The 16,973-nt window shown below is 40.4% G+C and overlaps 2 protein-coding genes across 2 annotated transcripts in view; one reads left to right on the forward strand and one right to left on the reverse strand.

Moving 5' to 3' along the window:
* Positions 1-533: 533 nt before the first annotated feature.
* Positions 534-3,545, forward strand: LOC131235160 (pentatricopeptide repeat-containing protein At4g14850-like). Its single transcript, XM_058232299.1, has one exon. The coding sequence runs from the start codon at positions 581-583 to the stop codon at positions 2,663-2,665; it is 2,085 nt and encodes a 694-aa protein (XP_058088282.1). The 5' UTR covers positions 534-580; the 3' UTR covers positions 2,666-3,545.
* Positions 3,546-6,026: 2,481 nt separating this feature from the next.
* LOC131234382 (cell division protein FtsZ homolog 2-1, chloroplastic-like) overlaps positions 6,027-16,973 on the reverse strand; it is a 34,493-nt gene continuing 23,546 nt past the window's right edge. The window contains exons 6-8 of the mRNA XM_058231216.1: positions 12,955-13,047; positions 7,138-7,203; positions 6,027-6,348 (exon numbers count right to left, since the gene is read on the reverse strand). Coding sequence (XP_058087199.1) covers positions 6,211-6,348; positions 7,138-7,203; positions 12,955-13,047 — 297 coding nt within the window. The 3' untranslated portion in view covers positions 6,027-6,210. The remainder of the gene's footprint in view (positions 6,349-7,137; positions 7,204-12,954; positions 13,048-16,973) is intronic.

Raw genomic sequence — 16,973 nt, forward strand, 5'->3', positions numbered from 1 at the left:
ATACATACATCATGGTGGGGCCCACAGAGCACCGACCACCAGCCAATGACTGGTGGCAGGGGGAGTAGCCAATCTGTTTCCATCATCCATCCATTTTTTCATATTATTTTAGGATATAAGCTCGAAAATGAGGAATATCAAAGGCTCAGGTGGACCACACAATTGGAGTTAAAAATCTACCGTTAAAAACTCCTTAAGGAGCCACAGAGGTTTTGGATGGAGCTTATATTTGTGTTTTCCCTTCATGCAGGTCTACTGGACCTTATGAACGCGTTGGATGGAAAATAAACATTACAGTGGGCCTTAGGAAGGTTTCAACGGTGGCTGTCATCGTCGCAGCTGCTTCTAGTGGTGTGGTCTACTTGAGCTTTCGATCTGTCTCGTTTTTTTGGCTTACATTGTAAAATGATATGGGAAAGAAGATGGACGGTGTGGATAAAAGCTAGAAATCACGTGCAGAATAACACGTGGCAACATTTTTTTTTTCTTGAAAAAGACGAAAATACCCCTACTTGTACGCAAGAAACGCCCCGCTTTCTTTTTGAAAGATTCTAACATCACAGAACTCATCTTCTCATGAATGAAAATTCGGGAGCGGCGGTTTCTCCACACTCGCATGCTCAGGGACACTACCGCTTTGGCGCACGTTATCCAATCCTACGCCAAAACGAAGCAAGTCTACAAGGGCAAGCAGCTCCACGCCCAGCTAATCTGCGCCGGTCGCGAACCATGCACCTTCCTCACCAACCACCTTCTAAACATGTATGCCAAATGCGGAGAACTCGGTTACGCCTACCGCCTGTTTGACGAAATGCCTCAACGAAATATCGTCTCTTGGACGGCCATGATTTCGGGATTTTCCCAGAATGGGAGGTTTCCGGAAGCTCTTACGGCCTTCTCCCACATGCGGGCCGCTGGGGAGAAGCCTACCCAGTTCGCGATTTCTAGCATAATTCAAGTGGCTGCGTTCCTGGGTTCGCTCGAATTCGGAGAACAGATGCATTCGCTTAGTTTGAAATCGGGTTTGAGTGTCGAACTGTTCGTTGGCAGTAATCTTGCCGACATGTACTCAAAGTGTGGTGATTTGGTCAGTGCCTGCTGGGTTTTTGATGAAATGCCGGTTAAGGATGAGGTCTCGTGGACTGCGATGATTGATGGGTATTCAAAAAATGGAAATTGTGGGGAAGCTGTATTGGCATTTAAGAAGATGCATGCTCAAGGGATCACCACTGATCAGCACGTGTTTTGTAGTGTGCTGAACGCTTGTGGGGGCCTCGAATATGCTTCTGAATTCGGGAAGTCTCTTCATTCTTGTATAGTGAAGTTGGGCTTTGAAACAGAGATTTTCGTGGGCAATGCACTCACAGACGTGTACTCGAAATCTAGAGATATGGAGAGCGCTTCGCGCGTGTTCGGATTCAATTCAGAGTATATGAATGTAGTGTCTTGTACTTCTTTGATCGATGGGTACGTTGAAATGAATCAGATTGATAAGGCCTTGAGTACATTCCTGGAGTCACGGAGGCACGGGGTTGAACCGAATGAGTTTACATTCTCTAGCTTGATCAAGGCTTGTGCGAGTGAAGCCGCTCTTGAGCAAGGGTCCCAGCTTCATGCCCAAGTGATCAAAACACATTTTGATGATGACCCATTTGTTTGTTCTGTTCTTGTTGATATGTATGGGAAATGTGGGCTGATAGACTCTTCAATTAGGGTGTTTGACGAGATCTCTGACCCAACTGAGATCGCCTGGAATTCGATGATTGGTGTGTTTGCTCAGCATGGTTGCGGCAAGGAGGCTATAAGAGTCTTCGATCGGTTGGTTACTAGAGGAATGAGACCAAACGAGATTACATTTGTCAGTCTTTTGATGGCATGTAGCCATGCCGGACTTGTAGAAGAAGGATTGGGTTTTTTTAATTTGATGCAAAAGGCATACCGAATAGAGCCTAGGCAAGAGCACTACTCATGTATCATTGATTTGCTGGGCAGGGCTGGGAGGCTTGAAGAAGCAGAGGCATTTATAAGCCGAATGCCATTCGAGCCAAATGCTTTTGGATGGTGTTCATTGCTTGGGGCATGTAGGACCCATGGTGATAAGGAGCGAGGTGAGCTCGCAGCAACGAAGCTGATGAAACTGGACCCCGATAACAGTGGGACCCACGTCTTACTCTCGAACATCTATGCGACGGCAGGCCAGTGGGAGGATGTGAGAAGTGTGAGGAAGATGATGAGGGACAGCAGGGTGAAGAAACTGCCTGGATACAGTTGGGTTGATGTGGGCAACAAGACCCATGTGTTTGGAGCTGAGGATTGGTCCCACCCTCAAAAGAGGGAGATATATGAGAAGCTTGAAAGCCTTTCTAATGAGATAAAGGGAGTTGGGTATGTTGCTAATGTGGACCGTCTTTCATGCAATTTGGAAGAGAGCTTAAAGGAGAGGATCCTTCATCATCACAGTGAGAGGATTGCTGTTGCATTTGCATTGATAAGCATGCCTGTTGGGAAGCCTATCATTGTGAAGAAGAATATAAGGGTGTGTTTGGATTGCCATACTTATATCAAATTCATTTCTAAGATGGTTGGGAGGAAGATCATTGTGAGGGACAACAGTAGATTCCATCATTTTGTAGATGGGTTGTGTTCATGTGGAGATTATTGGTGATTTCTTGTCTAATCCTTCAAGAAAGAGTTTCAAGCGATCTTGGTGATGAGGGATTGGGGTGCACTTGATAGTGGGCCCGATAGGACAAGGACTGGTATGAAATGCCGTTTCACACTGACCACCGGAAACTAAAATTCATTTATTGGCAATTGGGGAGTCCGATGTGGTATCAAGGTTCTTTGTCAGTCTTCTTAGTATACTCAATGTGGTGCATGTCGACCAATCAGATGATGATAGGAAAGTGCGACTACAAACGGTTCACAATATGTTTTTGGCCGAATCCTTCTTCTCGTTCATGGTGGCGCAGGAAGAAATATCTCCTTCATGTGCAAGAGTGTGGAGGGCCCTAGCCCTCGAATGATTCTTTGTGGCTTAAGATAATTTAAAGAAAGCAGAAATGGCTTTTTCAAACATGTGCTTCATGTGTGGGAAGGATGAAGAGGTGATTGACCACTTGTTCTTTCATTGCTTTCTGGCTAGAGAAGTATGGGCTTTCTTCCTCTCTCTCTCTTTTAGGGGTTGAATGGTATATTAACACTTCAATTGGAAACACGGCGGTGGACCATTGGAGGGTTTTAAGGAGTCTCTATGGAAGATGTGCTTGTGGGATCCTATGGGGAGTGTGGAAGGAGAGGAAATCTAGAATCTTTGAGAATATCCTTTCAAAGGTTAAGTTATAAGAAAAAAGGATTTTCACATTATTATTAATTGGGCCCTCTCAAGATGAGAATTCTGAGGCTGCTCCAATATTTTGTAATTTTCTTTCATTGTTTTTGCTTAGGCAGGCTTGGTTCCTGATTGAGAAGAAGGTCACTTGTTTTCTGTAATGCTCATCTCTACTATATATAATGCCAATGGCTTGGACATTTTCCCCTTACAATTAGTCTTCCCAATGTCGGTTAAGACTGGGCAAATTCATCCTAAAAATGTAGTTGATCGACAGACAACTGTTGAGATTTCACTGCACAAAGAAGGCTCAAAACCCGCATGAAGCATGTGCTTAAAGGACCCAAGCTCTGTGGGTCCACTATGTTGTATATGTAAAATCCACCCCTTCCATTGGGTGAGAAGCATTATTCAAACCGTACAAAAGATAAGCCTGTTTAAAAGATCAAATGGGCCTCATCAATGGGAAGAATCTAACATTGGTCCCAAAATTGCTAAGTTCACACGCTATGGAAAGGGTGGTGAGCTCGACCTGATTATCAGGTTTGATGATGGATACACCACATGGTGGCCCGATATAAACCGATGGTCGGCATCCCATTCCTACTATTCCGTATGGTGTAGCCGACCTATATCTCTCCCCTCAAAAAGTATCTTATTTTCTTTCTATATCCCCTCCTTGCTCCATGTGCATTGAACATGCCGTACTCCCTTGTCTTATGCCAATAAAATAGTCAATTTTCAATAAGAAAAAAAGAAGTGATTACATATCATCATCATCACCACCACCTTAGCCTTCCTTGTTCTTGCTATTTGCTACTCCTTCCTATTCACACATATATTCATATACCTTTTCACCACCTCAATTGAAGTCATTTTCAGTCTTCCCATCAACCCTAATCAAAGTTTTCACTTCTCATGAAGTACATGCCAAATAATATTGACTAGCTAAAAATCAATCGTTATGGGTCTCTATCTCTTGGGCGTTTTTTGTTCCATCCTTCCAAGTTTTTCCACAAACCCATCTCAAACAGCAGAAGGCCCAGGTCAAAGGTGTTAGATTGGGCGGTTTCCTTCCTTACAAATTGTAGTCGATTGTACCTCCCCGTCTCGAGTTGGGTTAGTCTTTCTTGCTTGTTTTTCACCTTTTGGTGTTTTCTAATATCATACCATTGCTTAAATAGCACAAGGCCGAGACAAGGATGTTGAGATTGATGTTTGGAAAGACCAAAAATGATAGAATTAAGGACAATTAAGGCAATTTGAAAAAGAAGAAGAAGAAGAAGAAGAAGAAGAGAACCTTTTAAGAGTAGCATGAATGGAAGATAAAAATAATGAAAGCTGACTGATATCGTTCCCTCACGAGGTATCAAAACTGAAGATGGCCTCAACAAAGATAAAGAGCTCAAGTTTGATTACTTCCTATCCGTGGGCCATTGAAGCATGCGAGGATTTGAAAAAGGAATCGATCGTGATTTTGAACTTGGTTCTTTCCATGACCCATCTTAACTGAGATAGGAGATATGGACTTCAAAAAATGGAAGAAGGCGATAAAGGGCCTAGGTCCAAGTCAGTAGACATGACAAATATGTTAATTAAAAGCTTCTTCTTCTTCTTTTTGTGGCAGGTAGGGAGGCTTTGTCACCATAAAATCGATCCTTCTGCCTCCCACCTGATTTGTGGATTGGCTTGATTTTTGCATTAGGTGCACATCATGTAGGTATCACCTGTTAAATGGGTTGCATGTCATGCACACACACCATGTGGGTCCCCAAATAACTAGTTCGGGATAACAAGCCATTGAAGCTATCAATCAAGTCCGAACATATAGGTGGGCCTTGCCCTAAATCTCTTCCATCAACTGGCTGTCTGATTGATGTCCGTTGAAATGAACAGCTACAAAAAAACATACAAACAAGGGTGCATATGGAAAAGGAAGAAGGCTGGCAATTGGACGGTTAGGTTCGCCCACTTGAGGAGGTTCACATCACCCGAATGGGTATTGAGTCACCGAATGTTGGGCCCATTTGTTGGTTTCAGGCGAGCAGCTAAATGCCATTTTAGGGTCACCGAATGTTGTGTTATCTCTCTTGAATCAATTAAGGGGGGACTGGATTCAGTGCCTCCATGTTTCCACAGCTGGGGCACACATGGTCGCAATCAAACTGTTCAGATAGTGAATGTGCCTTAGCCCAAACATCACAATCCTCATACGATCCTAGCCTTTTACCTTGCGGCGAGCTAATGAACATGAAAAGGCAATTTTCGACAGCTCCCATTCAGTGGCAAAGGGAATTAATATTGATTAAACACACATGATAAGGTCAGATGCTACAGTTTGCTGCTGCGCAGGCTTCTGTATATGTGGGACCCACAGGATATGGACTATCGGCAGATGGGTCCCACAATGGATGGAGGACACACTGAAATCTGGCATATCAGAAGATAACAGCCTACAATTTGATGGCTAAACGGTAATCTAACTCAACAGCTCATATTAAACAGAAGAAAGCCGAAGAATGAGTAAGGATCTTCAAACCTGGGAGTTTTTTGTAGCATCCCCCCCAACCCATCCACAGCGGGTCCCATCAGATAAATGGCCCAGAGGGCCCCACATGTATGGAACCCAGTGGAGCGAAAGTGGGACCCTCCACGGGGATCCCACCATCCAACAGATTATTATTTAAGATAAGAGTGAAAAGCAAAGGGGGATTATTTAAAACAAGAAAGAATCCCACTGTATACGGCATTTGAATCTCCTCTAAGAGGTGTTTCAGATGAGTGGGATGGGATTTTCAATCTACATAAGAGAAGCATAGGGAAAAAAGAGAAAAGAACAAGATATTACTACAAAGAAAAAAAAGAAAGAAAGAATTATCTCAAGCTCTAGGAAAGCGTGAACGCCCTTTCTTTCTGAGGAACTCAGGAATCTCAACGGAACCACCGTCAGTGAAGGAAGAGGATGGGCGTCGGTTGATTCCAACGTTGGCGTCTCCATGCCCTAGCTGATGGCTTCCCTGTATTCAGCACAAGGCAAGAACCATATCAGGGGGGTTATTTGATACTCAAGCTGCTTATGACACTTGATACACAGGCACTTGGAAATGGTACACCTGGCATAGATTAACTCAAATTAAATCATTTAAATTATGGAACTCACTGTCGTTATGTTACAAGATTAAAGTCAAGTTGGTTGAACAATCCTAATTTCTGATTCGTGGACATTTGTTTTTAAAATACAACTATTGGATTTTATTTTTTTTTCATTTCCAACTGTCCAATAAATGTCCAGCAATCAGATATTCCGATAACCAAGAAAGAGAAGGTTATGGTTCTTGATACATCTAATAAACTGGTTCCCGTCATTTGGAAGGTTTAGCTTGAATAAATTTATTCCACACAAGCAATTTCCGAGTAATTTCTGACTGCTTGTGTATCATCTTTCACACTGCCAGAGTATTTCTTCATTATCAAATCAGAGGAAAAGGGGGGGATCCATGAGGGAGAAACAAGACATTATATTATCCTCAGTGAACCCACATTATCTGTTGCTAGGTCCCACTGTGGATGCCCCGCAAACAAAAAGTATTGCAGATAGGACAATCCCAACCTTCAGATCATGACCTGCAAATCAATGGTTGACAAAAATACACACTGATCGTCCAAATTCAATGGAAGAAATGGCCAAAGATTGGACGGCTAGGGGAATCCACACGGATATATGGTTGAGACCGCCTAAAGATGTACAGTTGTAGGAACCCAAGGCCCAAGGACATTGTGTAATTCTAAACACTGAAAAGAGGTACCTGCAGAGGTCGGCCTTCTGCTTCATCTTGGCGCTTGAATCCAGTAGCGATCAGAGTTATGCTGACCTGAATCCAGAGCGATGAAAAGAAATGTTGAATTCGCTAACAATCTAAAAGAGAGATACTTACATCCATGATATAATGTCGCACGAAAGCATCTATGTTATCTAGTTGACAAGATGAACACATACAAATCGTAAAATTTCTTTAACCATTTTTGAATTTAAATACAGGGGCTCGTCACTTGTATGCTTGGAGGATCTTTAGTCCCACAGACCTTAATCACTTGAAGTGGGTGTGGATTCTGGTGTGGGAATGAGGAAGCAAAGACTCTCAAGAAGATGAATGAAAGAAATATCTCTCATCTGTTAATGCTCCACATCAAGCTTCAGGTGGTGGAGGAATCACAATTAAAAAGAGAAGTAGGAACAGGCATGGGTATGCAGTCCAGTAACCATTCTCAATATGTTTTTCATTTCAAAACCCGAAAACTTGGTTCGATGTCCAACCAGGTCGGGTTCAAAGACTCAATAGAGTCTTTACACAACCCGACTTGATATTTAATAATTAAATGAAAATATTAGTGGATGTAAAGACTTCCAAAAGGTGACATTAGGTGAGGTAAGTTTATGGTCAATTACTTCTTCCAAAAGGCGACATTGAGCAATTCAGGCCCTTTTCCTTCTTCAGTTTGGGATTCAATTGTTCTTCCTCGAGTGTCTGCCTTAATGTAGACTACAGTGAACGTGGTATTAAAAACAGTTACTATTGGCCGGTATGTAAAGGAAATGGTCACCCCTGTTACATGATATGAGGATGAATAAGTCCATTGTGAAAAGATATTGGCCATACTGGCTGATGGGCCGATATAGCTGTAGTGTTACAAGATGCTACAACCATAAAGGGCCCATTTTGAAAAAAATTATTTCCAAAATTTCTCCTGTCTTTCCACTTCTTTCTTCATTTCAGCCATGAAGGAAGCTTACAAACTAAATTGAACTAGATCTAGGCCTATTTTGATGATCAAAACACAATTTGATTCGGGTTCGATGAATCAAAGCAAATGGGCATTTTGGAAAATATCATCAGGAGTAAACCAGCACTTCTTTTTTCTTTTCTTTTTTTCATCTTTTTCATTTTTCCATCTTATTTTTGTTGCATTTTATATGTAACGGGCCCTAATCCACCAAATCATGCTTGATTTGTGTTCGATTATGGCCTATTTGGTCAACTTTTAGTGGGTCAAGCTGACACTGCCCAACAGAAAACATACTTTACCGAAGTATGGGCTGTTACACCATCAAATACATGTTTTTACCAACACTTTTTGAGATTTTCATCCAAGGAAAAAAGAAGAAGAAGAGGCTGTCACAAGGTCATATCACATCCACCAGCAAGCTATCCGGTATGCCGGCCAACATTACGTAATACCTTTGAAAGAAAAGATTTTAACACTTGAAGTCTTTGAAGGAAGGAATTTTAACTGCCAAACAGATCTGTCATCTGTAAGGGCATCAAGTAATCTACTTCCCATCTCCGACAGAAAACAATCTTACCAAAGAATGGCCTGTTACATCATCAAATGCATATCCGAAATAATAAAAATATTTGGGATCCTCATTTTTTTCTTAAATAATTCTCGAGATTTTTCCTCAAAAGTTTTTTTTTTTGGGCCATTGCAGGGCCATATCACTGGCCGATGTGCCAGCCAACATTATGTAATACCTTGGTAATGAAAGAAAAGATTTTACCACTGGAAGTCTTCAGGTGAGGGAATCTCAACTTCCAAACAGGTGTCACGTGTAAGGGCAACGAGGAATCTACTTCCCATTTTGCAAATCATTGCCTGGTCCCATCAACAATTCAGTGTAGGCACTTCTTGATGTTTCGCATTGAATGGCCTGTGTGCGAAAAGTTATTTGGATGGACAGCTCAGGAGGTGGCCTGTTTAGAGCTGGGTGGCCTGTTTAGTGCTAGAGCAAGAGTATTATAGAAGATTCTTGCAATTGTGGTGTGCTGGGAGATCTGAATTGAAAGAAATAGACTCACATCCAATAGTAAGGAGTCTTCAATGGAGAAAATAAGCCGGAATATCAAGGCAAATCTCAACTCATGAGTGTTGGGTCATAAATCTTTCAAAGGCCTATAAGAGGCTGACATATTTCCCAGTCGGAAGTTGGAATAAAGTTGCTCTGGATAGGAGGCAGGTCCATTTGAGTGTTGTCTGAAGATTCTCGGTTGAAGCGGCTTTCAATGCTATAGATAGATCCTTTGGGGTCAAAGGGGCCCTCTTAAATGAAAAGGTATGGTACTTGCTTTTCTGTGCCCAACGAATGCTGATTCCATATCCAAGGCAGCAGCGGTGGCTTTGTGGTAGGCCATCCTGATAATTCATAATCAGTTTCAGAGGCAATCTATCCTGATAGAGGGCTCTCAGGGTGATGTTATGTCTTGGGCTAATGGTGGGGATCATCATTCCCTGGGCTTTTAGATTTTGTGTTTAGAGACATGAGATCTCTAATAGGAGAGCTAAACACATAATTTGCCCTCTCAGCCAGTGTTCTTGACCCTTTGGTGTATGATCTTGTGCTGTTAGAGGCTTCACGCTCTTTGCTTTGTATTGGGAAGTCCCTTTCAGTGTGACAAATATCACTGAGATTTTGAAAATATCTCCATAATATCACGGAAAATACACTAAACGATATTATCACAAGATTTTCAAAATATCGGTAGATTTTAAGATATCACACTTTTGTCACGATATTAACTTGAAGAATAGTAAAAACCTTAAGGAATTTGTTATATAAAATTTACATACATATATTTAAAATATTTTTATTTTCGGAGAAATATTCCTTATAATATCCCGAGTAAAACCTCAAAATTTGAATATCTCCCAAGGAATTTCCGGACTGAGAAATTGCTGAGAAAAGATTTTTCACTATGGTCCCTTCACCTCTAGTTTTTTAATAAATTTTGTTATCTTTCAGAAAATATTACAATGTAGTTAAGAAATAAAATAGCAAGAGTAACATGTTTGGTGCACTAGTGAAAGAGCTTGATTCTCTTAGGAAAGTTTTGAGGGTTTGAATCTCCTCCACCACCTCTTGAATTTTATTAAAAAAGAAAGTTTGATGGGGTGAGTGACTCAGTTGACTCGACGAGTCTCTCTAAAACTCAGCTTGGCTGTGAGTTTCTCACGGACCCAGCTCAAGATCTTCAAGTCAAGTCAGCGAGTTTTAGAACTAGGATTTTAAGTCCCTTTGAAGAGGAAACATGTATTCAGAAACAAATTGAAATCAACACATGCATCACAAAAGATTAACTACTACGACCAGCTCAGATTTCCTGATTTCTTTATATCTTTTTTTGAAAGTAATAAAAATTTTATTAAAAAGAAAAGGCCAAGAAGGCGGCAATCAAGCTACAATGACCACGACCCGACCCAAGAAAGAGATACACTCGGCAGATACGTTTAAGGGAAAAAACCAATCCAACGTATCTGACTTCACCCTCCGAAAGACCTCTGAAACTGAACCACTTTGATCCTGAAAGGACCAGTTACTTCTTTCCCCCCAAATAGCCCATAAGGGCCTGTTTGGATTCGCGTATGGTATTGTATTGTATTGTATTTGGGTACTTTTCATGTATACATTGGACAGTTTTCAGAATACAGCTAAATCAATCAGATACTATTCAATGTTTGGATAGGAGGTATTGTTTGGCATAGTATACAATACATTATACAGATCAATGTTTGGATATGACGTATTATGTCTACGCATTGTACAATCTTAATTGGGTCGGGTGGCCTGTTTGACGCATGGAACTTTCTGATTTCTAGCTCAGATGATTTTCATGTTGAAATGTACCAAATGAACGGTCCCGATCTTACACTGCATAGGTACCAGATATCTTGTAATTGTACAAATTTCAAACTTTCATACGCTGCCGAATACAGCGCAATGAATACTAAGTATTGACGGCAACAGAACCCACTGACAATACTCTACCGTCGGTTCGAAAATTTGGTTAGAGTTTGTATTTGCACGCATGGGATTCAACTCCTATTCACTCCAATCCAAACACGGTAAACGTCAAATCATAACTTCTAATACGATACAATACATCCCAAAACGCGTATCCAAACAGGCCCTAACCCGGCTAGCAAAGACAACCTCAAGAAAACCTTGCCACTTTTCCCAACACCTCCGCCATGCTAAGACAAGAAAAAAAAAAAAGCCCTCAATGGCCCCCGACAACTCCCACAATGTATTAAAGAGCCCTAAAAATCTCTCCCACACCAATCCAGTAAATGGACAATGGATAAACAAGTGGTTTACTGACTCCTCACCACGCAAACACATGGGGCACAAGATAGGAATGACGATTGACCTTTTTTTGGAGAGTGTCAATGACCTTCAACTTAGAATGATCAAACCATAAACTACAAGTCTAATATACCTAACAAATTTATTATTTTCAGCAAGAAAACCAAGAAAACACAATCACTTAGCACATTCGTTATGCAAAAACATACATTAAGGTTCAAGAAATAAGGTACGGAAATTGATATTTGCGATGAAGTATAATGGTAGATTGATAGATGAAGAATTTCTTCTAGCACAACTATAAAATACATAGCATGGTGGAATAGAGAGTTTTATACACAATTGTATTTGTATTGATGAAATAAATGAACCTCGATCAAAGGATAGTATAATCAGGTCCTTAGTTTCCACAAATGGGGTTAATCATTTGGTGATCAAGGCCGTTAATCTAATGGGCCCCAGGAAACACAATGGATGGACAATGGCCAAAATCTCCTCGTGGGACAATCCTAACCTCCATCCTAAAATACATGGTTAAGAAATACAGCAAAACATCCATATTAAACAGAAAATCGTCAAAGATTGGATGACTAGGATCTCCAATATGCAAGATTCTGGGGCATGGTCCATCCATGATGGGACCCATCAGATTAATGGTCAAGATCATTGAATGATGAGCCCCACTTGCACGAAATGAAAAACATGTGTATTGGGGATCACATAGTTCCTTGTATTTTAATAGCCAAAATATGTTCTAACCATAAATTATAACCACACAATTTCCAACTTATCAAATTGAAGAAGAAGAAGCACTGAAGAGTAGGGTTTGCAACGTACCTGGGCTAACTGGGTTCGGGGGTCCGTTTCAGCCAGGTCTAGTTCTTGAACAACCAGACCTGGATCTGATTGCGTTCAGGTACACGTCAGGTACCCATTGGATCTTTGGATCTAGGTTTTATGTCGGGTTTGGAAAAATAAGAGCATTTACATGGTTGGGACCACCCGATGGATGGATTAGATCGTATGGTCTGCAAATGGGCTCTCTTACAGGTGTATGGCTTAGCAATCATTTTCTTACTAAAATCATCTATATGCGTGTGTGTGACTGGACCCGACCTGACTTTAATTGGGTCTATCACATGGATCCAAACTGAACCTGGCTATGCCCGAATTTTTACTGTGTACAAAAGATGAGACCAAAGCCCGACCCAGTTTCTCAATGGATCCAAAAGATGGGACCTGGACCCAATAAAATTGCATTGGGTCCATTGTCCAGGTACTCTTTATAAACCTACTAAAGAGAGCAATGTTAGCCTAATTAGAAGGTCAGCATCCATAAAATATGTAGAGATTTAGTTCATTTCAACCATGAATTGACATCTTGACTCCTAATACCCAGTCACGCACAAGTGTTCTAGCACTAAAATAAGAAACCACCTTCCCAAAAATGCAAGGCAATACAATTTCTGAGTTGGCCCCAACTTACTTGACCACTGAGTGATTGGTCTATCACAGCTCCAAATATCAAGTTTGCACTTGGATCGACAAGATCGTATATCACTTCAGCCGCAGCATTTACCTGCAATTGATTATTAGGAAGAGAACACTAAGAACACATACCAAAATGGGTAACAAAGATGATCGATGCAGCCATTGTCGTCAAGAGTGATGGACAAAGACACCGATATTTTTTAAAAATGGTACATTGGGTAAGACAGCCATATATACATTTATTATGCTAGTATGCAGCTTGTTGCATAAATATCATGTGTAGTTCCCTCACAGTACACATGGCAAACATATCAGGTAATCAGCACTGTTGACCTGATGGGCCACCACATGGATAGGCTATGGCCTAAAAATTGCCACGGTTGTCCAGAGGTTATGACTTTTACTGGTTGCATGCAGACTGTTGCTCTAACTGTTACTTTTGCAGGCCACTTATTGGATGGCTATATCAGTCCGACTGCTTTGCTTTTTGAGATTTGGCTTATCTACGTGGTGTCCCACAAATACAGCGTAGTTCTGATCACCATGCCTATTTCCGCATGCACCGGGAGAAGGGAACTGCCTGGCACTTCTATTCAGTGACCTACATATAAACACTTGTATACATCCCGTCAAATCATTGGCTGTCCATCACCACAGTTTGGTCCACCCAGTTTGTGAACCAACTTGATTTTCGCACCAGGTGATCTTCATGGTGTGGCTAATGATCCAACTTGACTCAAACACGACATGGGAAAGATGGGGCTGCATGTGAATTTTTCACATGCCTGGGACATACGTGAACTTTCACATGCAGCCCATCCTTCCTACCAACATATCCTTATATTGGACATCCAAGCAGGGCAAATGTCTGGCAACACAATGACGATCACCTAGCATGAAAATCAGGCTGATCCACTCATTAGGTGGGCCACACCCACATATTGAGTTGACTTACTGGCAGTCCGTTGATTTATTGTGTGGTCTCCCTAGTCAGTGAACCAATGCCCCGATTCACACACTAGGTGATCTTCATGGCGTGGCCCACCTTTTTTTACATGGCTCGAGTCTATGTCATCAAATCTTTGAATTAGACTCTTTTTTTCTCAAACAGGAAAGATAAGCGTAAATTATAGCACTTATGGATATGGAAATACCAACATTGACGAGGAAGAGTTTGCAGTACTTCAAAATCAATCCCCAAAAAAGTGGCAAGAGCCAACACAAATGAAATTGGTGAAGGATTAAGATCAACAGGTGGAATTAGTTCAACAAAGTTGTAGCATCTGATGGCCCAATTTATACTCAAATGTTTGTCAAACAAATTATACTTCTTGAACATCAAATATATATATATGAATGTAGCATGAAGTATTAGCTAAGTAGTAATATTCTTGCAATATAGTGATGGCTACCAAAGCAGTTGTTGCCAAATGTCTGAAGGGTGAAAATTTTTACAGTAATAACTACAATGATTGGTCCTAAAATGTGAAAATCCTCTTTGATGAGGATGTATAGTACATACTCTAGAAATGGTTTTTGAGGAGCCTAACGTGTAATGTAACTCAGCCATTGTTAGGGCCAATGTTTTAAATATCGACGATATCAGCTGATATATCCCACAATATATCTTATATCCCACCAATGCGATACGAAATGCACAAATAGTGCCGATATATCCCACATGTTTGATCCGGTGAGCATTTTCAATTTCTAAACCCCTTTTATTGAAATTATGTTAAATCAGTGTCAAATCCATTGGTTCTTCATGTTTTGCATGAAAAAAAATTCATGGAGTTCGATCTTTGATTTCGATATCCATTGGTTCTTCTTGTTCTCCATGTTTTTTTTTTCAAAATTTTCCTTCAACTAGCTATCAATTAAGAATAATTTTGAAGTATTTAGGAGAATTTGATAGAATGGTCATCATATACACTCTAATTTCGAAATTGGAGTCGAGGTGGTCCAATTTGAAATTTCACTAATTTCTCCCAAATTACTTGCAATGTTGCACTCCAAACATGAAATCAAGCATGTATGAGGGCTGATCTACTGATTTGTTAAGTCCTTGTCAATTTTCAGAAAATAAAAATAATTTTTAATTAAAAAGTAATAAAAAGTTATTAAAATATTTTTTTAAAATTTCTCTTGAACCTTTCAATTGAGACTAATTTTGAAGTATTTAGGAGTGTTTGATGAAATGATCATCACATACACTCTAAATGTTATGCACTCAATTTGAATATAGTTGCATTAGTTCAGTCAGACAACGCATAACTTAAGACCCTATACTAAGGAAACCTATTAGGCGCACTTCTTTCTTGAGATGTCATCATTTCAAAGTGTGTATTAAGGTTTTTTTCAAACAATCCCTGAAGTTTCATTGAAAAAACCAACCATTTTCCCAATGTTTCCCCATGTTTCCCAAAAAGTACAATAAATTACCCGATACAAACGATTTATCCCGTGCGATAACCAATACGTATCTATATCCTAAGGATGCGATACGTAACGCGAAACCAATATTTCAAACATTGATTTTGGCTACCCCGAACCATTATGAAAAATGGCACAGGAATAATCGTCCAGCTCGTAACATCTTAATGAGCACTATGCACAAGGAGCTTATTCCACCATGAGGGGTGCATGAGATCCCTAAAGAACTGTGGGAAGCACTAGCTGGTGTGCATATGCAAAAGTCAGATTCACACATCAGGGCAATGGAAATGTTGTTTCAAGCATACAGGATACCTATCGGACACACTATTAAGTATCATATCAGTAAGATGGAACACACGATAAGCAACTTCAAGAAACCTAGGTGCAGTCATATCCAAAATCAAAAAATTATTGCGACACACCGTTCCTTGACCAAGTCGCAAGCCATCACCAAGAGGATCCTAAATCGTAAAGATTCCATCATGATATTCATAGACCTCTATTTATGGCCACCTAGTACCAGAGGTTGAAATGAATGTAATTTAACCTAGTAATTTTAAAGCCATCGCAGCTAGGAGTGACAAGCCGAAGGCTTTTAAAAGGAGTTTCAGAGGGGGGAAAGAAGGCTAAGAAGAGCAATCAGCAACAAAAACCCATGACAGCTCTTGCAAATCCCAAGAAGGGAAAGGAAAGAAAAAGTGAAAGGTATCTGACGCCGCCTACTCCGTCTATGAGAACTGCCATTACGTATGTCAGTGCACTGAAAAAAAGAAAATAATTCCTGAGGCACCCCAAACTTTGTTTGTAGACAGTTGTTTTGAAATCCTAATTGTAGATGTTCAATCTAACAAATGGATTTTGGATTTACCCACAACAAAGCATGTGACACAAGTTCTGGAGGACTTGAGGAATTCCAATTGGTAACTACAGAGACAAGGTATACACAGGAAACAACATCGCGAAGACATTGTAGGAATCGACTTCTCTTGTCTTTGTACATGTGTTCGATGCAAATTGATTCACAAAACACACTCTTTATGCACCAGGCATGAGCCAAAATTTAATTTCCAATTCTGCTTTGTCGAAAGATGCTTTTGACATTTGTTTTTTAACCAGTGTCCTTAAGACTAAATAACCTCATGTGTCCTTGGAAAAACTTTTGATTCCTGGTTTCAGATGTAGATCATGACATGGCACCTTTAGCTTTATTGTTATGTTTGATATATCTATTATATTGAATATGTCGAAGGGCACTCAAGTTTAGGTCACATTACAATGGTCAGATGATGAAAATAGCTCATGATATGACACCTTTTGATATGTTTGATATATCTATTATATTTGAATCTGTAAAATGACACTCAAGGTTAGGTCACATTGGCTATGATTGAATGATGAAAATAGCTTGTGATGGTCTATTAAAGTTCCTTGACCAAAATAGATCTTCAATTTTGTGAGCATTGTGTTTGCAGGAAAGTGTCTAAGAAACCTTTTCACAAAGCAGCTAAGTCAAGGGGTCTGCTAGATATGACATCTATCAACCTTTTAACGCGTGTCCTATAAATGGATGCCAATTCC

The sequence above is a fragment of the Magnolia sinica genome, chromosome 19 (assembly GCF_029962835.1).
Source record: "Magnolia sinica isolate HGM2019 chromosome 19, MsV1, whole genome shotgun sequence".
Classification (NCBI taxonomy): Eukaryota; Viridiplantae; Streptophyta; class Magnoliopsida; order Magnoliales; family Magnoliaceae; genus Magnolia; species Magnolia sinica.